The sequence below is a fragment of the Hyperoodon ampullatus genome (assembly GCF_949752795.1).
Source record: "Hyperoodon ampullatus genome assembly, chromosome: 13".
NCBI lineage: Eukaryota > Metazoa > Chordata > Mammalia > Artiodactyla > Ziphiidae > Hyperoodon > Hyperoodon ampullatus.
In genome coordinates, this window is record NC_136926.1 from 74,033,108 (window position 1) to 74,058,747 (window position 25,640).

A 25,640-nucleotide genomic window follows, 5' to 3' on the forward strand; every position below is an offset into this window, starting at 1 on the left:
CTCTGTTCAAAGCCAGGCTGCACCACATCCTGACCCAGAGCCCCGACACCAGCAGGATTTATCCCCTTGGATTGTTGAGATAATTAAATGAGCAAAGCACAGCCCCCGGCACATATTTACATTCAATAAACATCAGCTATTCTGGGCTTCCCTGATGGCGCAGTGGTTGAACGTCCGCCTGCCGATGCAGGGGACACGGGTTCGTGCCCCGGTCCGGGAAGATCCCACATGCCGCAGAGCGGCTTGGCCCGTCATGGCCGCTGAGCTTGCACGTCCGGAGCCTGTGTTCCGCAACGGGAGAGGCCCCAACAGTGAGAGGCCCGCATACCGCAAAAAAAAAAAAAAAAAAAAAAAAAAAACCATCAGCTATTCTAAGCGATTGAGCGACTGAGCATGGAGGAGGAGGGTGGAAGGGATGGGCGGGGCACATTGACTACTCTCTGGGGAAAGCCTTCAGCCTTCGCTGCTCTAAGTGTGGTCCCTGGAAATCCCTGGGAGTTTGTTAGAAATGCATGATCCCAGGCCTTCCCCAGGCCTGCCCAATGAGAAGCTGCTGTCAGACAAGCTCGGCAGCTGATGTGCATGTGTGTTACAGTTTGAGAAGCACTGCCCTATGCAAGCCCAAGAATCCTTGAGGGATTGGGCCATAGAATCCCTGCCTCTGGGGAGCCAGTGATGCTGTTTCTCCCCCTTCAGACTAGGAGCCTCTTAGACTTCTCAGGATGAAAATTCAGGAGAAAAACACGTTTAAGGGAAAAGCCACTTCCCCTCCCACTCCCCAGGTTTCTATTCCACATCCGATTTCCCCAGCCTGGTCTGTGACCTCCAATGCGGCTAGAATGTGTCCTCTCTTGTCCTGTAGCTTGATAGCAACCCGATAGAGGGCTTGGGGGCAGGGTGGCATGTTGTTTTCAGAGTGATACAAGAGACACAGTGGAGCCTGCCCAACAAGCTGCAGGGCTGCCAGGATGCCAACTGGGACGCGAAGGTCCTGGCAGTGGGGGGCTACCTCAGTTAGGGCTTGTCATTAGAAACAAGGTCTGCATGGGGTGAGGGGTGGAAGGCTGGAGGGGCTCAGGGGGCGACAATCACTGCTGTTTGCCACATGTTCCAACAAGGAGTATATGACATACAGGAAGCAGCCCTTTCCTTTAAAATAGCATTACGTACTATGATGGTGGTTACATGTCATTATACATTTGTCCAAACCAATTGAATGTACACCACCAAGAGTGAACCCTAAAGTCAACTATGGACTTTGGGTGTTAACCATGTGTCAGTGTAGGTTCATCAGTTGTAACAAATGTACCTCTCTGGGTGGGGAATGTTAACAGTTGGGGAGGGCAGGGGGTAAATGGGAAATCTCAATACCTTCCCCTCAATTCTGCTGTGAACCTAAAACTGCTCCAAAAAAGAAATTCTATGTTTTAAAAAAGAGAGAGAAAATTACATCTTGTCACTGGATCAGCTGTAGAAGAGAAAAGAAAACCAAGGTTGAGGCCTGGGGCAGTGTGCTTTTTAAAAATCACCATTACAACAGAAATAACTTAGAGCTGGGCTGTCCAGTCCAGAAGACTTTAGCCATATGTGGCTAGTGAGCGCCTGAAGCATGCGTGGTGCAACTAAGGAACTGAATTTGAGTTTTTATTTAACTTTAGTTAATTTACATGTAAAATTTTTAACGACGTGATTCAGTTAGGAAAAATTTAAGTAGGTTCAGAACAATTTGGGTATGTGAATCTACTCTTTCAACTGTTAATTTCATGAAATCTCAATACAGATCATGTATTTCCAATAAGTAGTTAGCATACAAATTGAGTGTAAAATACACACCAGATTTTGATGACTTATAACCAAAAAAAGTAAAATATCCCATTAATAACTTGTATATGGATTGCATGTTGAGATAATATTTTGGTTACACTGAGTTACTAAAATATAATATTAAAGTTTATTTCACCTGTGTCTTTGAACTTTTTTAACAATGTGGCTTCCAAAATAAATTAAAATTGCATACCTGGCTTACCCACATACACTGCTGGTGGGAATGGAAAATGGTGCAGCTTCTTTGAAAAACAGTATATGATATTTCCCCAAAGGTTAGACATAGAGTTACCCAGCAATTCTACTCCTAGCTCTTTACCCAAGAGAATTGAAAACATATGTCCACACAAAAACGTGTACACGAAGGTTCATAGCAGCATTATCCATAATAGCTACAAAGTGGAAACAGCCCAAATGCCTATCAACCAATGAATGGACAAAAATAAGTACAGTAGATCCATATAACATAATATTATTCAGCCATGAAACGGAATGAAGTATTGATAGATGCTCTAACATGAATGAGCCTGAGAATATTATGCTAATTGAAAAAAGGCAGACAAAAATCACATATTGTATGATTCCATTTACAGACAGACCTCAGAGATATTGCGGGTTCAGTTCCAGACCACTGCAATAAAGCAAATATCACAATAAAGCAAGCCACATGAATTTTTGGTTTCCCAGTGCACATAAAAGTTACGTTTACACTATACTGTTGTCTATTAAGTGTGTGGTAACATTATATCTAAAAAAAAAAAAATGCACATAACTAAATTCAAAAAGACTTCAGGGCTTCCCCGGTGGCACAGTGGTTAAGAATTCGCCTGCCAATGCAGGGGACACGGGTTCGATCCCTGGTCCGGGAAGATCCCACATACCGCAGAGCAACTAAGCCCGTGCGCCACAACTACTGAGCCTGCGCTCTAGAGCCCGTGACCCACAACTACTGAAGCCAGTGAGCCACAACTACTGACGCCCGTGCGCCCAGAGCCCGTGCTCCGCAACAAGAGAAGCCACCACAGTGAGAAGCCCGCGTGCAGCAACAAAGACCCAATGCAGACAAAAATAAATAAATTAATTAATTTAAAAAAACAAAACACTTCATTGCTAAAAAATGCTAACTACCATCTGAGCCTTCAGCGAGTCATAGTAGCAACAACAAAGATCCCTGATCACAGATCACCATAACAAATATAATAATAATGAAAAACTTTGAAATATTGCAAGAATTACCAAAATGTGACACAGAACCATGAAGTAAGCAATTGCTGTTGGGAAAATCGTGCTAATAGACTTGCTCAATTCAGGGTGGCCACAAACCTTCAATTTGTAAAAAATAAAATAAAATAAAAACCATTATCTGCAAAGCACAATAAAGTGACGCACAATAAAACAAGGTGTGCCTGTATATAAAAAGTCCAGAATAGGCAAATCTATAGAGACAGAAAATGGAGTTTGCCAAGGGATGGTGGAGAGGAGTATAGGAAGTGACTATTCATGGGTATGGGGTTTCTTTGGGGGACGATGAAAATATTCTGGAATTAAATAGTGGCAATGGTGGCACAGCTTATGAACATACTTACACAAAATTACATATGTGGCTTGCATGATATTTCCACTGGACAGCACTGATTTAGATGAAATAACAGCTTCTTTCCCAGCTGTCACTGGTGAGGGTACAGAACTTAGCCAGAGCTAATCAACATGGGGTGATTTATGTTGCAACCCCCCCACCCCCCATGGGACATTGGGCTCTGCCAGGAGACATTCTTGGTTGTCAGCTGCGGTAGAGATGAAGGGTAGAGATTGCTACTGGCCAGAGACGCTGCTAAACATCCTACAATGCACAGGACAGCTGCACATAATAAAGGATTATCCAGCCCAAATGTCAGCAGCGTCGAGTTTGGGAAACCCTGCACCAGAGGCTGCTCAGAGTTTCCCAGCCTCCTTTGCACCATCCCAGCCTCTCTGACTGCCCTGCGGTCAGAAGGTATGTTCTGGGCATGACCTTCCCAGGATGCTTTCTCCTGGAGTCCGGCCACTTCACAGGCATTCTCAGGCCAGGAGCTCCTCTGGACACCAGTGTGGAGACGGAGACATTCTAGGCATCCTAATTCTAGAGTGGATTAGGTGTGGAGTCCATGACTCTGTCCTTTCTCCCTGAGGCTCCCTGAGTTCCAAAATGTTATACTTTATTTATTTATTTGTATTTTATTGTTATTATTTTTTTGGCCATGCAGCTTGTGGGATCCTAGTTCCCCGACCAGGGATCAGACCCCAGGCCCCTGCAGTGGAAGTGCTGAGTCCTAACCACTGGACTGCCAGGGAATTCCCAACATACTTACTTTAAATGAAGCTGGCCTCGTTCTGGGTAGAATTACCATTTTTCTTGTTTTCTCTTCCGTGTCAGATTTTGAAGCCAAAGACAACTAGAATTTGCATCGTCTGTGTCATAAATGGGCTCCTTCTCTGATGTCTGAAGTAAAAACCTAAGGAATATCCTAGCTTGCTCTGAGGTGCTTTGTTTTAAAAATTATCCTTTCTGTCTGCATTAGTTTTTTGTGGCTGCTATAACTAATTACCACAAACTTAGTCACTTAAAAAGATACGAATTGATTATCTTACAGTTCTGGAAGTCAGAAGTCAGACATGGATCTCACTGGGCTAAAATCAAGTTATCGGCAGGGCTGCATTCCTTCTGGAAGCTCCAGAGAAGAAATCCCTTGCCTTTTCCAGCTTCTAGAGGCTGCCCGCTTTCCTTGGCTCATGGCCCCTTCCTCCATCTTCAAAGCCAGCAGCACAGCATCTTCCAATCTCTCTCTGACTCTCTTCTCCCTCCCTCTCTCACTTAGAAGGACTTCTGTAATTACATTTGGACCCCTGGGAAATCCAGGGTAGTCCCCCATCTCAAAACCTTTAACTTATTCACATTTGCGAAGTCCCTTTTGCCATGTAAGGTAACATATCCACGGGTTCTGGGGACTAGGGCATGGACCTAATCTTTCGGGGGCACTGTTCTGCCTACCACACTGTCAACGGAACCTGGGCAATCTGCTGGGTGGTCCCTCGGCCAGCATCCTCATTCCACAAGGAGAAGAAATTGGGGCGTGTTTGCTTTTCCAGAATGGTGAAATTTTCCCAATCAGAGTTTTTTTTTTTTTTTTTTTTTTTTGCGGTAGGCGGGCCTCTCACTATTGTGGCCTCTCCCGTTGCGGAGCACAGGCTCCGAACGCGCAGGCTCAGCGGCCATGGCTCACGGGCCCAGCCGCTCCACGGCATGTGGGATCCTCCCGGACCGGGGCACGAACCCGTGTCCCCTGCATCGGCAGGCGGACTCTCAACCGCTGCGCCACCAGGGAGGCCCCCCAATCAGAGTTTTGAGGTAGTTAAAATGCTGACTTTCCAGATCCTAATTCTGAGTGACTTGTGCCCCAAAATGGTCAGTGATAGATTTAGAAACTATGTGTTATAGGCTGAATTACTTCCCCAGCCCCAAATTCATGTGTTGAAGCTCAGAATGTGACTGTATTTGGAAACGGGGCCTTTAAAGAGGTGAATAAGGTAAAGTAAGGTCATTAGAGTGGCCCTTAATCCAATATGACTGGTGTCATTATAAGAGGAGATTAGGATATAGACAGACAGCAGACACGTGCACCCACAGAGAGAGGACCGCACGAATGCCCAGCGAGAAGGCAGCCACCTCAAGCCAAGGAGAAAGGCCTGAGAACTAGCCAGCTCTGCTGACCCCTTGACCTTGCCCTTCTAGCCTCCAGAACTTTGAGAAAATAAATTTCTGTTGTTTAAACCATTCAGTCTGTGGTATTTTATGATGGCAACCCTAGTAAACTAAAACACTACTTTTCCATATTTATACCTTCCTATCATTTGAAATGAATGATCACTATTCAAATCTATTCATATTATTTTGGTTGACAATGTTTCTGGGGTGCTTGTCATGCTTGCTGGATTGATATCCCCTTTTGTACATGGGCCTTTCAGATCACAGGGCAATGTTCAATTCAACATTTATTGAGCTCTTCTAACGACCAGGTACTGTGTGCTCCGTAAGGCTCACCACTGACCACAAGGAATTCACAGTCTAGCAGGGCAGATGAATCAGGATGGTGTGGATCTAATCCAGTGTGACGGACAGGAGAGGCTCTAAATGTAGGACTAAGCAGAGGGAGTGACTCGGGGGCAGATGAGCCCAGGTGACTGAGGAGCTAGGGGGCAGGCATAATCCAAATCTGCCTTGGGACAATTAGATAATTTCGTAAACAATCTGGATTTTGGAGCCAATTAATGGGGTTCTTTTTCCTGAATGATCCTGGCTCTTTTCTCAAACTTCGGTGGCCCTCAGTAGTAGCAGCAGCAGCTTCAATCTGTGGTGTGTTGACCTGATTGCCTTAGGGAATCTGAATTCCATTTTTCCCACTTAAAATAAATGTGCCATGTTCCTGTTAAGTAACATCTTTGAGCCTTGTGGGCCGGCTCACACCTTTATTACAAGGATTGAAGGAAATAGCAAATGCGGGGCATTTATACAGTACTAGGAACATGAAGACACTCAATAAAGGGTGATTATTTTTGTGGATGAGGAGACACTTCTGTTTCTCCCCACAGGCAATGCAAACTTTTGACCAAGTATACAAGCTGAGATGATGATCTAAAAGTGTACCTCCGGGCTTCCCTGATGGCGCAGTGGTTGAGAGTCTGCCTGCCGATGCAGGGGACACGGGTTCGTGCCCCGGTCCGGGAAGATCCCACATGTCGCCGAGCGGCTGGGCCCGTGAGCCATGGCCACTGAGCCTGTGCGTCCGGAGCCTGTGCTCCGCAACGGGAGAGGCCACAACAGTGAGAGGCCCGCGTACCGCCAAAAAAAAATAAAACAAATAAATAAATAAATAAAAGTGTACCTCCAAGTCAATGTCATCTTTTAACTACACAACTGACTGAGATGGCTTACTCCTTATTGCTTAGTTTTGGTAAGTAACAATTCCGTTTCAGAAAAATGCCTTAGTACAGTGTCATATACGTGCCATGCAATGAACACAAAAATATCAATATCACCATTCATAAGAACACAGCTTCACAGTGAATAGAGTAACCTCTGGTATAAATTAGATACAAATAGAAGCTATTTTAAACTACAGGGATGATCGTTAGTAATTTAGGACATTAGTGCACCAAATGGCTCCCAAATTACCTGGGGCTGTGAATTCTGAGGGTGACTTTATATCTTAGTCAACTTAGACTGCTCTAACAAAATACCATAGACTGGGTGGCTTAAACACCAGAATTTTTTTTTTAACATCTTTATTGGAGCATAATTGCTTTACAATGGTGTGTTAGTTTCTGCTTTATAACAAAGTGAATCAGTTATACATATACATATATCCCCATATCTCCTCCCTCTTGCATCTCCCTCCCTCCCACCCTCCCTATCCCACCCCTCTAGGTGGTCACAAAGCACTGAGCTGATCTCCCTGTGCTGTGCAGCTGCTTCCCACTAGCTATCGGTTTTACATTTGGTAGTGTATGTATGTCCATGCCTCTCTCTCACTTTGTCCCATCTTACCCTTCCCCCTCCCCGTGTCCTCAAGTCCATTCTCTAGTAGGTCTGCGTCTTTATTCCTGTCCTGCCCCTAGGTTCTTCATGACCTTTTATTTTTTTCTTAGATTCCATATATATGTGTTAGCATACGGTATTTGTTTTTCTCTTTCTGACTTATTTCACTCTGTATGACAGACTCTAGGTCCATCCACCTGACTACAAATAACTCAATTTCGTTTCTTTTTATGGCTGAGTAATATTCCATTGTAAATATATAAACACCAGAATTTTATTTCTCATAGATCTGGAGAACCAACTTGGTTCCTGGTGAGAGCTCTCTTTCTGGCATGCATAGAGTACAGCTGCCTCCCCATGGTCTCTCCTCTTTTTCTTATAAGATCACTAATCCCACTGTGGGGGGGTGGGTCCACCCTCATGAACTCATCTAAACCTAATTACCTCAAACATTGTCAGATTTATCCATTTTTCTTTCCCTTTATGCTTAGACTTTCCTCACCTTGAGATCCACATCTCCTTCCATTTTATTTGATTTATTTTTTTGGTAGCTGATTTTTTTTTTTTTTGGTATTTTTTTGAATTAAGGACTCACAGGACTTTAGTGCCTGGGAAATAGAGATATTCTTGTTGAATCCCTTCAGTTCACACTGCGGAAAGAGGCCTCAAGAGGAGGAGAAATGACACAAGGACGTGCAGCTGGTCACTGGCAGAACCAGGACTAGAATCGAGGATCCCTAGGCCCCAGTCTGTTTTCCTTTTCAAAAACACTAGTTTTACTCTATGACGTATATCACAGAAAGATCCTTTTTGACCCACTTCCTACAGTAATGGAAATAAAAACAAATGGGACCTAATGAAACTTAAAAGCTTTTGCACAGCAAAGGAAACCATAAACAAGACCAAAAGACAACCCTCAGAATGGGAGAAAATACTTGCAAGTGAAGCAACTGATAAAGGATTAATCTCCAAAATATACAAGCAGCTCATGCAGCTCAATATCAAAAAAACAAACAACCCAATCCAAAAATGGGCAGAAGACCTAAATAGACATTTCTCCAAAGAAGACACACAGATGGCCAAGAGGCACATGAAAAGATGCTTAACATCACTAATTATTAGAGAAATGCAAATCAAAACCACAAAGAGGTATCACCTCACACAGGTCAGAATGGCCATCATCAAAAAATCTACAAACAATAAATGCTGGAGAGGGTGTGGAGAAAAGAGAACCCTCTTGCACTGTTGGTGGGAATGTAAATTGATACAGACACTATGGAGAACAGTATGGAGGTTCCTTAAAAAACTAAAAATAGAACTACCATATGACCCAGCAATCCCACTACTGGGCATATACCCTGAGAAAACCATAATTCAAAAAGAGACATGTACCACAATGTTCACTGCAGCTCTATTTGCAATAGCCAGGACATGGAAGCAGCCTAAGTGTCCATCAACAGGTGAATGGATAAAGATGTGGCACATATATACAATGGAATATTACTCAGCCATAAAAAGAAACAAAATTGAGTTATTTGTAGTGAGGTGGACAGACCTAGAGTCTGTCATACAGAGTGAAGTAAGTCAGAAAGAGAAAAAACAAATACTGTATGCTAACACATATATATGGAATTTTTTTAAAAATTGGTTCTGAAGAATCTAGGGGCAGGACAGGGATAAAGACACAGACGCAGGGAATGGACTTGAGGACATGGGGAGGGGGAAGGGTAAGGTGGGACGAAGTGAGAGAGTGGCATGGACATATATACACTACCAAATGTAAAACAGATAGCTAGTGGGAAGCAGCCGCATAGCACAGGGAGATCACCTCGGTGCTTTGTGACCACCTAGAGGGGTGGGATAGGGAGGGTGGGAGGCTCAAGAGGGAGGGGATATGGGGATATATGTATACATATAACTGATTCACTTTGTTATACAGCAGAAACTAACACAACATTGTAAAGCAATTATACTCCAATAAAGATGTAAAAAAAATTAAAATTAAATTTAAAAAACCACTAGTTTTCAATGATACAGGTAATAAATGAATACAGTTTCCTTTTAAAATATTACATTAGTAATCACCCTTCTGAATGCAATATTCCTATTTTCCTCCCTGGAGTTGGTCACCATTATCATTTTGGTGTGTATCCTTCCAGACTTAAAAAAAATAATTTTATGTATATATATATATGTATGTATAAGAACATACACTATTCTGGATTAGTTTGGAGGGCATAAATGGTATCACGTTCCATGGATCATGCTGCACTATACCTTTCTCTTTATATTATGTTTTGAGATGCCCATCGTCTGAACAGGCCACATTTTATTTAGCTGTTTCTGCATAAATATTTCCTTAGACAAACAATTCTGCAAAACATATTATGGTACACACGCCTCCTGGGGCCCGTGCGTAAGCTCTTCTTGAGAGTAGATACCGAAAAGTGACACTGCTGCCCTTCTTCATGTTAAAAGATACCACCAGTGGGGCTTCCCTGGTGGCGCAGTGGTTGAGAGTCTGCCTGCTAATGCAGGGGACACGGGTTCGAGCCCTGGTCTGGGAGGATCCCACATGCCACGGAGCGGCTGGGCCCGTGAGCCACAACTACTGAGCCTGCGCGTCTGGAGCCTGTGCTCTGCAACAGGAGAGGCTGCCATAGTGAGAAGCCCGTGCACCGCAATGAAGAGTGGCCCCCGCTTGCCACAACTAGAGAAAGCCCTTGCACAGAAACGAAGACGCAACACAGCAAAAATAAATAAATTAATTAAATAAAAAAAAAAGATACCACCAAATTACATTCTTGCTGGCAATGAACCCATTTCTCCATAATCTCAATAACTTGATGTTATCATCCTTTAAATCTTTTGTCTGTCTGATGGGTGAAAATGTTACATCTTTTAAATTTATATTTTCCTAATTACAAGATTGTACACCTTCTCATATGTTTAATAACCATTTATATTCTCTCTTCTATGAACTTCATATTTATTTACTTTTACCTTTTTTAAAATTCAGTTGTTAAGGGTACTTTTCTTATCTATTTGTTTTTTATATGCCTGGGAAATTAATCTTTGTCTCTTACATGTTTGACATATTTTTCCTGGTGCATCACTTTCATTTAATTTTGTTTGCAGTATTTTTTGTTATATAAAATTTTTAATTTGATGTAATCAAAACTGTCACATTTTTTCTTTGTTTTTGTTGTTGTTGTTGATGTTCTTTACATCCCAAGAAGATCTTGTGGCTTTCAAGGTCATAAAAATAGTTTCCAATACTTTTTCCAGTAGTTTATAGTTTGGGTTTTTTATATTTAACTCAAAGATCCATCTGGGGCTTCCCTGGCAGCGCAGTGGTTAAGAATCCGCCTGCCAATGCAGGGGACACGGGTTCGAGTTCTGGTCTGGGAAGATCCCACATGCCGCGGAGCAACTAAGCCCATGCGCCACAACTACTGAGCCTGTGCTCTAGAGCCCGTGAGCCACAACTACCGAAGCCCTCACGCCACAACTACTGAAGCCCGCGCACCTAGAGCCCGTGCGCCGCAACAAGAGAAGCCACCGCAATGAGAAGCCCGCGCACCGCAACAAAGAACAGCCCCCGCTCGCCACAAAAGAAAGCCCGCGTGCAGCAACAAAGACCCAAGGCAGCCAAAAATTAATTAATTAATTAATTAATTATAAAAAAAGATCCATCTAGAGTTTATTTGAGGTCCATTGGTCTTATTTTTTTCCCCACACGGATGGCTAGTTGTGGCAACTTTGAAGATTTTGCTTCTTCCTTAAAACTTGGCTATTTCTATCTTGAACCAAATTCCAATATATTCTTAGGTCTGATTCTGTTCTCTCAACTCACTTTGGTTTATCTGTTTATCTGTTTGGGGCTACTACCGCACTGTTCTGATTACCAGAGCTTTAGCGTTCATATTGATAGGTGGTTGGTTAACCCAATAATTTTTCGGTCCCTTTTCAGTGAAGCAAGTTCACTTTCAGTCATAGCAAAAACAAAGACCAATAAGGCATGTCTCTGGCACGCAGCTCCCCCCAAGGCAGTGATGAGAGATTTGCTACAGGCACTAAAACTCATCCTCGCAGCCAAAGGACCCTCCTCTCACCAGCCTCTCCTGCTGCCACCCGAATTCTTGTCCCATCCCTACTCCTCAAAATAAAACTCAGCTGTAGATGGCACACCTGTTTTGGATTAGTTACAATAAATCAGGATCTGTATTTATTTCAGTGGTTGGACAGGTGACGCCCAAGCTGCATTTATAGCAAGTCAACTAGAAAGCAGAGAAAAATCCAAGTCATGAGGTTTTTTCCTCTTAGGGCCAAAGGGGTTACACTTGACAAGCCCTAATCTTCCCGTTGTTTCCAAAATCCTTTGATTCTTTACAGGAACGCCTCAAGTTGTAGTATTCACACTAGGTCTCATTCTGGTTAAGCCCATGGCTTCAATTCTGCTCAGGAGAATCACTTAGAGAGCTGATTAAAGGTGCAGATACAGCAAGTCTTAGGTAAAATTCAGAGATCTGTTATCTTCAAACAAGCACCTTAGCAGGTGATTCCAGTGCAAATCATCCCGGCCCCCACTTGGAGGCAGTGCCCTGAGGACTTGGAGCCCCTGAGCAGGAGGCGTTTGTGCCCCTGCAGCACAGGGGGGACTCTATAACACGTGTTCTGTAATGAGGTAGCCCTATGAAATCAGTTACTAGGGAATGATATCAGTATAACGTAGATGCTGCATTGGCTCATGGGCAATTTTTCCTAGGCTAAGGGCCCCTGAATAGCTGGAGTAAACTATAGAATATTGAGCAGGAAAGGGACTAGCCTTTAACTCAGCTTTTGCATTGGCAGCAGGGACCCTTTTTAGTCATATTTTAATAAAATTAAAAATGAAGCCTGGGGGGTGGGGGAGGGATGGACTGAGGAACTGGGGTTGGGAGATGCCAACTATTACACATAGAATGGATAAACAGCAAGGTCCTACTGTGTAGCACAGGGAACTATATTCAATCTCTTGTAAGAACTATAATGGGAAGGAATCTGAAAATATATATATATATATGTATGTATAACTGAGTCACTTTACTGTACAGCAGAAATTAACACAACATTGTAAATCAACTAGACTTCAATTAAAAAATAAATTAAAAAAAAAAAAGAAAAGAAGCCTCCCCCAGTGCTCCTCCCTCTCAAGAGGCACACTCCAGGCCTGGGTCATTTGAAGGCAGGTGGCACCTCCCAGGCCCAACTTCACAGACGGCTCCACAGAGACCCATTTCTGTTTTCGCATCTCAGCCTCCAGCTGCTCTGACTAAAGGGCTGCCAGCACTTCCACTCAAAGACCTTGTGTATATTTAATCTCTGCTGTGGCGGCCCTCAGCCAACCTGAGCCGCCTCCCTGGGTGCTCCAAGTGAACTTCTTGCATTCATTTTTTGCTTTTGTCTCTAGTTTTTAAATGGCCTGTTTATGAAGTAACCTGCGGGGAATACTATTTTCCCCAGAAGGCCTAATATTTTAGCTGTGATTTTGCAGAATGTGAGGTGTTGCAGGAATGCATATACTGCACCAGAGCAGAAACAACTTACATGTGGAGAGTGCCCACTACCTTTATTTGAAAAGTAGTATTGAATAACCTGGCACTTTGTTCCTTGGCTAAGATTGTGGAAAATCAGGTGCAAGGGGCTCCAGTGTCCTTGAGGGAGCGCTTTCATGAGGGGTACAACCTCTCAGGAAAGGTGGCCCTGCTCTGCCAGTGTGGGACCTGGAACCCCCAGGGTGACACTTGCATTCCACTCCCTGAGGGCCTTAGAACCACCAAAATCAGGACCTCTGGGGGGTGGGGCTTGGGCACCTGTGTATTTAGAAAACCAGGGATGGTTCTAAAGCACAGCTAAGATTCTCAATCTTAGAGGCTCAGAGAATCATTTGGGAGCTTTTAAAACCCTCAGTGCCAAGCCACACTGCAGACAAATTACATCAGAATCTTGTAGGGGGAGTCAGGGACGGGGGCGGTACTCAGGCATCAGAATGGTTTAAGGTCCCAGGTGATCCCAGGTACAGCAGGGTTGAGACCATTGCCTTAGGGTCTCAGTGGGAAAGATCTCTTCTTGCAGACCAGGACTTTTGGAACTTTAGTGTGCATACAAATCTCCTAAGAATTGGGCCAAAATTGCAAATTCGGATTCAGCAAGACTGGGGCGGGGCTTGAGATTTTGCATTTTGCCAAGCTGGTCTGCAGACCACAAGGTGAGTAGCAAGGCTGTAGGTACTAATGAGCTTCCGTTGATTTTTTTTTTTTAACATCGTTATTGGAGTATAATTGCTTAACAATGGTGTGTTAGTTTCTGCTGTATAACAAAGTGAATCAGCTATACATATACATATATCCCCATATCCCCTCCCTCTTGCGTCTCCCTCCCTCCCATCCTCCCTATCCCACCCCTCTAGGTGATCACAAAGCACCCAGCTGATCTCCCTGTGCTATGCGGCTGCTTCCCACTAGCTATCTATTTTACATTTGGTAGTGTATATATGTCCATGCCACTCTCTCACTTTGTCACAGCTTACCCTTCCCACTCCCCATGTCCTCAAGTCCATTCTCTAGTAGGTCTGCCTCTTTATTTGTGTCCTGGCCCTAGGTTCTTCATGACTTTTTTTTTTTTTTTTTTTTTAGATTCCATATATATGTGTTAGCATACAGTATTTGTTTTTCTCTTTCTGACTTACTTCACTCTGTATGACAGACTCTAGGTCTATCCACCTCACTACAAATAACTCAATTTTGTTTCTTTTTATGGCTGAGTAATATTCCACTGTATATATGTGCCACATCTTCTTTATCCATCTGTCGATGGGCATTTAGGTGGCTTCCATGTCCTGGCTATTGTACATAGTGCTGCACTGAACATTGGGGTGCATGTGTCTTTTTGAATTATGGTTTTCTCAGGGTATATGCCCAGTAGTGCGATTGCTGGGCCGTATGGTAGTTCTATTTTTAGTTTTTTAAGGAACCTCCATACTGTTCTCCATAGTGGCTGTATCAATTCACATTCCCACCAACAGTGCAAGAGGGTTCCTTTTTCTCCAACCCTCCCCAGCATTTATTGTTTGCAGATTTTTTGATGATGGCCGTTGATTATTTAATACCGACTGAGTACAACGCCTGCAGTGAGCAGTGATCATGCAGGTCCAGGATGGTAATGGGTTTAGGCAGAGGTGGCACCGTGGGCTTTGTGATTAAAAACAAAACAAATGTTTGTGTTACTCCCTGGGTCAGCCGTGGAGTAGTGCTGACAAGAGGCGTGACTGCCACGTTCTGAGAGATGAGTAATTACAAACTTCGGCCCCTCTCATCATCGGCAGAGAGCTGGCTTATCCGCCTTCCTGAGTCAGTGCTAACAGTTGTTATTTGGGGTGATGCACTTTATTATGCAGATGAATTTGAATCTCAGATTGTTCTGTCTCAGATATGAAAACTATATTGCAAGAAGGTTTAGATTATTGGCTTATATTTTCCTATGCTTTAAAAGAATTTTACTGGAGACCTACTATGTGCCCTGTCTGTCACTGGGTGGCCATGCACATTTCAAGCTGCCATATACCGTGTTATTACACTGCCTGCCTAGCTACTCGGCTGCACTTAAATGAACTTTCCTAACCACATTTATCACATGAGCCTACATAAGTGACACATTTCTATAGATCTTACTACACACACACACACACACACACAGAAGCACAAGTAAAACTGGGAAAATCTGAATAAGATCAACAGATGGTATCAATGTCAATGTCTTGGTTGTGAAAATTATGCTATAGTTTTGCCAAATGTTACCATCGGGGGAAGCTGGGCACAGGGTACAGCACTCTCTCCGTTTCATTTCTTACAACTATATGTGCACGTACAATATCTCATTAAAAATTTCAATTAAAAAAAGGTATTAAATCCTCTTGTAGTCAGCCAAGAGGAGGCTGATATGGGGAGAAGGGACATATGGATTAAGAAGGTAAATAATAAATTAAAAAATGAAAATACTTATTAAATGTTAACTGCATAATATGTACTGTGCTGAGCATTTAATGCAAGGCTTTAATCCATACAACACTCTGTGAGGTGGTGGTGGTTGTTATTATTATTGTTATTATTATTATTTTGTTTTAGATGAGGAAACTGGGGCTGGGAGAGCTTAAGTAGTTTTTCCCAGGGCACAGAGTCAGAAAGCAGTAGGGCAGGAACCAAACTCAGGTCCAGAGCTCACCACACTATACAAAGAATGAGGACAAGAATGCTGTTTCTCTGGAAGGAGAAATCATAGTTAGGGATGAGGAAAGTGCTTCAGGGGAAGTACAATTTGAAGGACCTACACCTTGGCCTTGAAGGACTAGGTGAACTGAACTAGCAACAAGCTGAGTGACGGCGTTCCAGACCAGAAGATGGAAAAAACACATCCTGAGAAAAGTCTTCCTTTTCCAGATAAGGTAGCCAGTGTGTACGTCTGCTTTGCCTCTCAGAGGTAAATAGAAGCAATATTGTGGAAGGTCTTGAGTGCTAGGGGGATGTGGTAAGATCTTCCTGGACCTAGGTAGCAATTTGAGAGAGCTGATAGGGCATGGACAAGGCCAAGGATGTATCTGAATTACCAGCATTCACAAGGAAGCCAAATACAAAGTGTGGACAGTTTAGCATAAACCAACCCATCCCCAGGGCCAGAAGAGCAATGGGTAGCAATTTCCTAGTGGAAAGGTGGTATGTGAGGGGAACCAAGGAATGTACTTCTGACAATGAAGGCCATAAAGTAGTTGAGACCAATGATTATTAGAATCATACATGACTATACCTGGAATTCGCAGCAAAAGCAGTTCTAAGAGGGAAGTTTATAGCAATACAATCTTACCTCAGGAAACAAAAATCTCAAATAAACAACCTAACCTTACACCTAAAGCAACTAGAGAAAGAAGAACAAACAAAACCTGAAGTTAGTAGAAGGAAAGAAATCATAAAGATCAGAGCAGAAATAAATGAAATAGAGATGAAGAAAACAATAGCCAAGATTATTGAAACTAAAAGCTGGTTCTTTGAGAAGATAAACAAAATTGACAAACCTTTAGCCAGACTCATCAAGAAAAAAAGGGAGAAGACTCAATCTAGTTATCTAGTACCGTATGGCTATTTACTCATTCAATTATTGAGTGCCTATTATGTGACCAGTACAATTCCAAGGACTTGGGACATTTCAGTGAACAAAACAGTGACCAAACTCACTACCATCATGGAGCTCACCCCTTATGCTTAGTGCTGATTCCTGGTCAGGAAGATTCTTAGCTATCAGAACCTAAGAATACATTTCCATACCGTACACTTGAGTTCCCATGATCCCAAAGAGCAATGCAAATCTCTCTGGGGTGAAGCTGGGCAGCTAAGCAGAAGGACAGACACAGTACTTCTGATTTAAGAGTGAGGATGATCGTACCCCAGTGTGGCTCCAGGGAAACTTAAGAGAGGCAGACTAGCCGGCCCTGCCTCTGAGTTGGATCCAGAAAGCAAGATCAGGGCTTCCCTGGTGGCGCAGTGGTTGAGAGTCCGCCTGCCGATGCAGGGGACACGGGTTCGTGCCCCGGTCCGGGAGGATCCCACATGCTGCGGAGCGGCTGGGCCCGTGAGCCACGGCCGCTGAGCCTGCGTGTCCGGAGCCTGTGCTCCACAATGGGAGAGGCCACAACAGTGAGACGCCCGCGTACCGCAAAAAAAAAAAAAAGAAAGCAAGATCAGAACGAAGGTGAAGGATGGGCAGTGTGACCCTTGAAGATGATTCAAGTTAGCCTGGGGTACCCTTTCTGTTTTCCACTCCCAAACTGGGATTAATTTAGGAATCTTCCATAAATGTAGAGCAACTGGGGGCTTTCCAGTCTTAGCCTGGGTAAGTACTATCTCAAGACAAATCAGAACAAGATGGCTTTGCCTTGTTAGAGTGGGAAAGGAAGACAGCAAGTAAGGACTCCTGGATTCAGTTTAGTCTACACGTTTGCCTTGTTCTTGTAACGTAGAATTAGAGATATGGAATGTTTCTCAGAATGCTAAAAGCAATACAAAGGTGAAGCGAAAATACTAAAAGGTAAGATGCTGGTCACTGTTTCTACTGCTAGTCACCTTCAAGGTAAGTGAATCAGGCAAGAGTCAGGAGAGGGCAAATTTATTAATATTACCTTCAACCAAGGATTTTTAACCATTTCAAATTTTAAGTTCCCACGAGCCTCAGATGTCTGAGAATAAATATTTTAAATGTCTTTTGACTTAGTTATGGAAAGATTCACCAATCTTGGGCTGTTTTTTTTTTTTTAGCAATACTATAAAAAATTTCATTTAGTCCCCAATGACCCCCTAATGCTTTGGTGTCACATTTGCAATGATATTTAGCCATTTCCTGTAAATGTGGCTATGCTGTGTACATGTGTAAGAAATACAGACATCGTCTACAGTTAGAGAGTAACTTTTTGCATGGGTAAAAGAAACCTTCACTCACTATGCCACTATACCTGTGGCAGAACGTTCCTGCTTTAGTTAAGGGTCAGTAAATGCCACAGGTACAGAGATCCTATTTCTAACTTGGGGCTACACAGAACTATTTAATATATAGCTTCTACTCACATTGTCCCTTGAGTGAGAGGTCGACTCTGCTACTGAGAACAGCAGAGTGAGAAATGGCCCCTCTACCTGCAGAATGCAAGCTTTCTAAAAATTCATGTCCAGTGTCCTGAGATAATCTCCTTGGTCATGTGTGAAACCACAGATGGGACCTTGAGCTGATAGCTGGCAAGGTGGGTGTGCATCCATGAATGTGTGACTGTGTGAGCAAGAGTCCCATTAGAAGTTTGGCAGAGACAAGAGTGTCCCAGGGACCGTCCATTCTTTTTCACTGTGTTGCCAGGAAACAAGTGAGCTTCCTGGTCCCCAGGGCTCTCCATCTCAGAATTCAGGATGACAAAGGGGGCTCCTTCCTTGAGCGCCTCTCAACTTCTGGCAGCTGAGGGAGCTAGGCATTGCCTCCCACAGCGATGGGTCTAAAACTAACATTGTCAATGGCCCCCTCTCTTTCACTTACTTTTTTTGGGCCACTTTGCTCCCTCCCTTCCCCTTGCTCCACACACAACCTTTAAGAATTGAAGTAATTTGCCCAGTGAAATGCTCAACATGGATAAACGACTGTGAAAAGGCACTTAGCTGAGTCAGGAAGAGCATTTTATGAGTAGAAAGGGAAATGCTGTATTTATTGACATGGAAAATTTTACATTATAACTTAATTTTGTATTACTTTTTGGCCAAACCGCCTCTATAAACTCCTCTTAGGCATGAATCTGTGGTCATTGGTGTGTTAAACAACCAAAAAGGATAAAGCTGGCACTCCTTCAAAGAAGTAAAGTATAAATGTGACCTTTATATGGCTAATTTGGCAAGTGGAACAGAACAATTTGCTTAGGAAAAAACTACCTTGGATCTGGAGATTTTTAGGCTATTTTATGACTGGGTCTTTAGAAATCAATATATTAAATTTTTACTTTTTCACAAAGGGAGTTCAATAACTTTGAATGCATTTGGGAATACTTAATTTTCTTTGGAGTATATCTAGTCTTCTACAAAAACAATACTAGGTCCCAACCACAAAGCTGGGAGAAGGGAGAACAGAGGCTGAGTAAAAATAATTGATAAATAACTTTTCTTAGGTACTTATTTCCAAAAACCAAATCTTGGTCATAGCATAGCATCAGTTCAAAGCCCATTTGGAACCCTTTAAAATTATAAATATAATAAGTTCATATATCAAGCATAACATATTTGTACATTAATTATTCCCATTAATTCAATTGCATCTTCTTCAAAGACACCCCCAAATCAGTAATAGAGTAAAACTTTTTTTTTGCTTCCTGCTGTGATTTCTTAGCCTCTTTAGTACTTTGTGGTCTAAGAAAAATAAAATAAAACAGACATTCATTCAAAAATCTACTTTGATTTTTGAGCACAGCAAAATCTACTTTATCTCCTTTCTCCAGCATCAAGTGAATTCTGCAAATCATTTAGACACACAGAAATCTTTCATTCATACTATGAATTCTGATAAAAGCCAGCACTTACCAGTTTTCAAACTGCCCCGAAACATTACTAAAAAGAATGTTTTGGTTTTTTTTTTTTTACAAGCTACACCCAAAACATTTGCTTAAAAACTTTCTAAATAGTGACATTGCCTGGTAAAACACATGCAGTAGACAAAATATCAGATTTCTTTTTCCAGCTGTCCAGAATCCTCTGAGTGCCTCTTACTTCTATCTGTCTTTTGCTATAATTAGGATGGCTTAGGGTTTATCTGGGCCTTTTTTCAAAACCAGATTTCCTTCCCAGCAGCAGCCCCTGTCATTCACAAGTACCCTGATGGTACTGGAAGAACCATTTTGCTGTACATTGTGGAACAGCAATGGTGAATGTGAAGGGAAGGGACACACACACACGTGCACACGCACATGTGCACACGCACAAATACATTTGAGCTTATAATTTTTTAAAAGAGGAGTCTTACCTGAGGATGATCGCTCCAGTCTGGAACCCTGCTTGTTTCAAGTACGTTTGTAACCCACACCCCTTCTGCCTGCAAGTCCAAGTTCCCTTCTTTGGAGAGTGAGCCTGGTGGAGTCTGCAGGATTTTTGCTTCTTGCTCTGCTTGGGTTGGAATGGCACAGCCTCCTGCATGGAACTGGGAATTCAAATCAGTCGCTTCTGCTTTGGCATGGGAACTCTCTCTTTTGTCACTTGGGGTTGGTGGGTGCTTAACAGGTCCTCTGGGATACAGGCGATTCAGGGAGGCTTCTGTTGCCCTTTCTTCCAGGTTGGGGTTCAGGTTCTTGGCTTTTCCCTTCATCCCCGGTCGCCTCGCCCTGGCAGGTTTCTCTGAGCCCCTCCGGCTCCATAAGTCTTTTCCCCCTACTCTTTTCTCAGCCACAGTCTCCAAACACTGGTTCATCCCTGATTTTCCTAACGCACCAGATAAGTGCTTCCTCTCTCTCTCTGTTACTGCTTTATCCATGTTTAGCAGATGATCACTGGCAAATTCCTTTCCTGCCTGGTGGCCGCCTCTGGTTTCCCCTTGAATTCCTGGATAGCCATCTTCAGCAGCTTCAGGAGCAGTGGGTGGTTTGTATCTCCCCTGGTCTGTCACCACAGACGCTCCATCCTGGTGAGGTCCCACAGGCAGGGTCATCCCAGTTTGTGGGGATGAGGCACCGTGCATGGAGGCTAGGCTGCCCCATACCTCCACTTTTTGGGATGGTGAGTGATAACCACAGAGGCCAGCGGTGGCATCCATAGGCCCGGTGTCACCCAACACCAGAGGCTCACAACCCATTTCACTGAGGAAATGCTCACACCCACCCAGGCGACACTCACTGAATTCCATCTCTTCGTCATCGCTTTCTAATAAAAAAACACGCTCAGTCCCCTGCAGGTCCCTTTGCCAAATTGCATTAGAGTGATCTGTCATGACGTCGGAACATTCCAGATACTCCAGGTCATTGTCTGAAAACTCCTCGGTGTAGGTTAGGGTTATCTCTGAGCAAAGTTCATAAACACTGTCAAAGTCTATGCTGGAAGCCGGGCGGCTGACTGGCTTGTTGCTCGTGGCCCTGTCACCTGGGGAAGTGGATGAGGCTGCCTCCATCAGCGGTAGGCTAAAGCTGATGCATTTCTGTACTTTGGGATTTTGATGACTAGAGTTTAAGACTTCTTCATTAGGGCCATTAGTGTCTAAGGCACCATCCATTAACCTTGATCGTTTGGAATGCACTGTCCTGTGGCCACACACATCTTGTTTATCAGGAATATTACTTGAATTAGAACAAAGCAACCCCTCTGCAATGTCCTCTGTGTTATCGGGATCACAAGCCTCTTCAGTTTGCCTCATGTCTTTAACATCCAAGGGATTTTCAGAACTGGATATACCAAGGTCATTATCAGCCAATAGCTGGAGTGAACATGCACCATTGAATTTGGAGGAGGGGGAGTCAGCTGATGCGGGAGGACCCGAGGCAATGTTTTCTTCTTCCTTATAGGATGCTCTTTCTCATCAATTTGATGTGTGCTTTCCTGCTCATATGTCTCATGTTTGCAAACTGTGTTCCTGTCATCTTTCGGGCTAAGAGAGAGCTGTTGATTCTCTGATGGACACTCCACTTCCGTGGATTGAAGATGCACTTCAATGGATCTTCACTGCAGAGCAGCAGATCATCCCCAAACAGTTTTTAGCAGAGATTTGATAAATAGCAGCATCATTTTGGGTACCGCTAGGATGAAGAGAAGATACAGGTAAGTTTGCATGCCTACTTTTCTTGCCTCATGGCACACACAGAAAATGACCATGGTTTTCCTGCACACTCAAGGAGATCTGTGGTTCCCCTAGGGAGGGGTTTGTGGTCAGAGGCAACTGGCTGAGATGCTCAGCATTTTCCCTTAAGACTCTTCACGATCTTACCCCAAATTGAAAATGCTATGAATTACTCAGAGGAATGGAGAAACGTTTTATATTCTAGTTTCTTCTTCTCTCCTTTTAAGTCATTCTATGTTATAGGAGTTTGAAAAAGCATTACTTTCTGGAGTAAGGTATTATACACAAATAACTAAAGTACTCTAACTCCTGTAGTTCAATAGTATAAGCAGTAACTCTTTTTAAGATCATGCTAAGAAGGCATGGTTCTTGCCAGGAGGCTGTAAAGATGATACCATACTAGGACTATGTGTAGGAAGCATAGTGCCACTTCCTCTTTAATTTAACGTGATTATAAAGCCTAAATCACAGCCATGAACTCCTCTGGCTGGAAACCAATGTCCACATGCCATCCTGACCAAGACCCGCCAGGTGTTTGGCTTTGGCCCAGCAGGGAAGAAACCGAATCCTGGATCAAACCAAGCCTGCTCTCCCTCCCTGCTCCACGAGGGATGGTGCTCTGTGGCTCCTCCCTTTCTTGACTGGAGCCACACGGAGCCTGGAGCCTGACCTGCTTTGTTGACCTTTACCATTAAGACCCTTATGCAGGCTCTGCAGTCCCAATAAAAACTTGTTATACTTGCTTTATATTTGCATTCTTGTTTATCTCATTTGACCTCATTGTAATTGTAACACTGCTGATCTCAGTCTATGTATTATCCAGCTCAGAAGGCAACCACTTTCAGAAGGCAGGAGCTGAGGGTCTGGCTCAGACTTAGAGATGATGCTCAGATCTTTACTGACTGGTGCATGCAAAAGATGCACAAATATCTAACCCAGGAGGGTCAGTGTTAGACGCTTACAGCTATGGGACTCAGTCTTCCTTATCCTCTCTCTTCCTTACTGGAGGGACCTCTTTGTCTCCTGAGCTCATGTGCTCATAAGCCCTCAGTCGCTGGGTGCCTGCTCACATAGCCCTCATTTTCAGAAATCATAGACTGATTCCAATTTTATTAATACCCTGTTTCTTTTGGTAACTTGGTTCCCAAGTAGAAGACATTCAGGAGTGGCTGAGGTTGACCAAGCCTGACCCAAAGCTAATCTCTGGATTTGCCCTGACCAACAGCCTGGGGAGACTAAAATTTAGGGCAACTTTCCAGGGGAAACAGTACCTGCTCCTGTCTATTTCACAAAGTTATTTGGAGGTTCAAATGAAAAAAAAAAAACAATATGAAGGGACTTTGTAAAGCAGAAACTTTATGCCACATGTACTCTGTAAGAATGTAAAAGTGCTAAAATGATAATTACGTGATGTGAGAGAGGTATTAGCTAACGCTACTATGGCAGTCATATTGCAATATAAACGTATCAAATCAATATATTGTACACCTTCAACTTACACAGTGTTGTAGGTCAAATATAACTTAATAAAAAAAAAAGAAAAGAAAGGATGAGGCAGTGTTAAGACCAGGTTATCGCTGATTCTCAAGAAGTATGCAGAAGAATTATCAGGGAACTCCATTCAAAATTCTTGAATCAGAATCTGAGTAAAGGGCCTAAGAATTTACTTTTCAAGTTCCCAGATGCATTCTGCTACAAATTGTCCTTGGTCCACCCTTGGAGACACCCTCTTCCTCATCACCATTCATTAGGCTTAGGTCTCTTTAATTAAAGCTGAGAGAGGCATGAAGAGAAAATGACTTTTGCATGAGTTTCACATTGCCCACGTCATTCCCTTCATGCTTCTTTTTGATTAGTCCTTGGAGATTTGGCCTCAGTCGAGAGCTTACAAGGGGTGTAAAACAGCACCATGGGCTACTAGAGAATCCCAAGTAATTGTGATTTCCTGATTTATCCAGGCCATGATCCCTCTGCTGGACAAACCAGTTATCCTGAAGGTACTATAACTTGCGTGGGAAGAAGGAAAAGGAAGAGAGGAAAATAAGACCAAGAGGCGCAAAGGACCAGGTAAGAAAGCAATAAAGGAGGGAATAGAGATGATTCTCCAGAATCAAGGAGGGAAAACAAAACAAATTTGAGAAAAATATGGAGAAGATAAATGAATTAAATATATTTAACTTCTGAATGACTATATTAACAGATGGGGAAATGTTACGATTTAGTAATGTGGGACTTTATGGAACATGTGTTTTAGCTGATATAAGATTTACAAGTCATCCTGAGTACATTAAAGAGGAAAAGGAACTGGATTAAGTATAATTAACTTCTCACTGGCTAATGAGTGCCTTTGAGAGAGTTATGGTTTGTGGTTGGCATGCCCTAATAATTATCTCTAAGCATCCTAACAAGGAGGTGGAGAAAATCAGGCAAGGAACGCAGCCTTTGCTGATACCTCCTCTATTATACAGTGTGCTAGCTGCTCCCTGTCTGCAAAACTGAGGCTCAAAGGAGCCATTTCCCCAAAGTGACAAAGTAGGTAAGTGGTGGAGCTCGGATAGGAAACCAGAGCCTCTGACTCTGTTGCTTGGCTCTGTGAATCCTGTTAGAAAGTGGACATTCAGAGAAGGGAAATGGTAGGGTGTAGAGAGAGATCATATTTGCAAATAAAATCTTTCTATTCTAAGTTTTCATCTTGATGGGTCAACTGACAACAAGTGTATGAACCAATATGATGGTAAGAGCTGAAGAAGAGTCAGGGAGATGGAGGAGACATCACGTCCAGCCCTAAAATGACTAAAAATCTACTGGGGGGAGATACTGCAAATTTCTCAGAGAATTTTGTAGGTCAGTTCTGTGCCAAGCTGTATGGTGTGGTCCAGAAGGACAAAGGGAGTCCAAAAAAGGGACTTCAGTGATAGCTGCTGAAATGGTATGAACATAGCATCGGGGTTTAGAGTCTTTGCAAGATGCTGGCAGAGTGTGCCCCACAGTGATGTGACAGGAATGTAAAACCATCCTGGAAGAATTTCCCTGAACAATGAATTGCGTTCTCTCCTTGCCTACCTTTCCTATTGCCTGAAGGAGACAGCAGCCTTCTTCCACTTTTGCTGTGAAAATCTTGCCTGAATACTCTAGGTTCTTTCTAAGTGAAACATTTTCATATTAGAGAAAAAGGGATGCATGTGACCTTAAGTAGATGGAGCTTCTTCTGAGCTTGAACTGCCTGGAATTAGCCTAAACCAGAGGTTCTCAAACATTTTGGCAGCAGGACCCCTTCAAGCCCTCAAAAATAATTGAACACTCAAAGAACGTTTGTTTATGGGGGTTATATCCATCAATGTTGACCATATTAAAATTAAAACTGAGAAAACTCAAAAACGTTTGTTTATCCCTTCAAAAATAACAAAATTAACTCATTACATGTTTGCATAAATAACATATTTTTATGAAAAATACCCATATTTTTCCAAAACAAAGTAAAATAGGAAGAGTGGTATTGCTTTACATTTTTTCCATGTGGCTTAATAGAAAACAGCTGGAGTTTTGTATCTGCTTCTGTTTTCAGTGTGATACACCACATTGTTTGGGTTGAAGTATATGAAGAAAATCTGTCCTCACACAGATATGTAGTTGGAAAACGAAGCAGTATTTTAATGGTCTTTTCATATGATTGCAGATAACCTCTTTGATACCACACAAAGATGAGTTGCAATGTGGAATCTGAAACCATACCAGTGAATTTTTCATACTTGTTACATAGAATCCATTGGTCTGCATTGTATTTTACATATGTCTCTAACCCATGTATGATTTTGTAACATCACGTATTAGTCATGTGGAAAACCTTGGTTCGTAAGATCTCCAAATATTAATATGG

General features: G+C 42.9%; 1 protein-coding gene across 1 annotated transcript in view; it reads right to left on the reverse strand.

The window, feature by feature from the left end:
• The window catches only part of ALPK2 (alpha kinase 2), a gene marked incomplete at both ends in the record, with an annotated part of 115,834 nt that overhangs the window by 64,939 nt on the left and 25,255 nt on the right, over positions 1–25,640 (reverse strand). Inside the window, 4 exon segments of the mRNA XM_079717935.1 lie at positions 19,967–21,492; positions 21,495–21,618; positions 21,620–21,634; positions 21,638–21,722. Coding sequence (XP_079574061.1) covers positions 19,967–21,492; positions 21,495–21,618; positions 21,620–21,634; positions 21,638–21,722 — 1,750 coding nt within the window.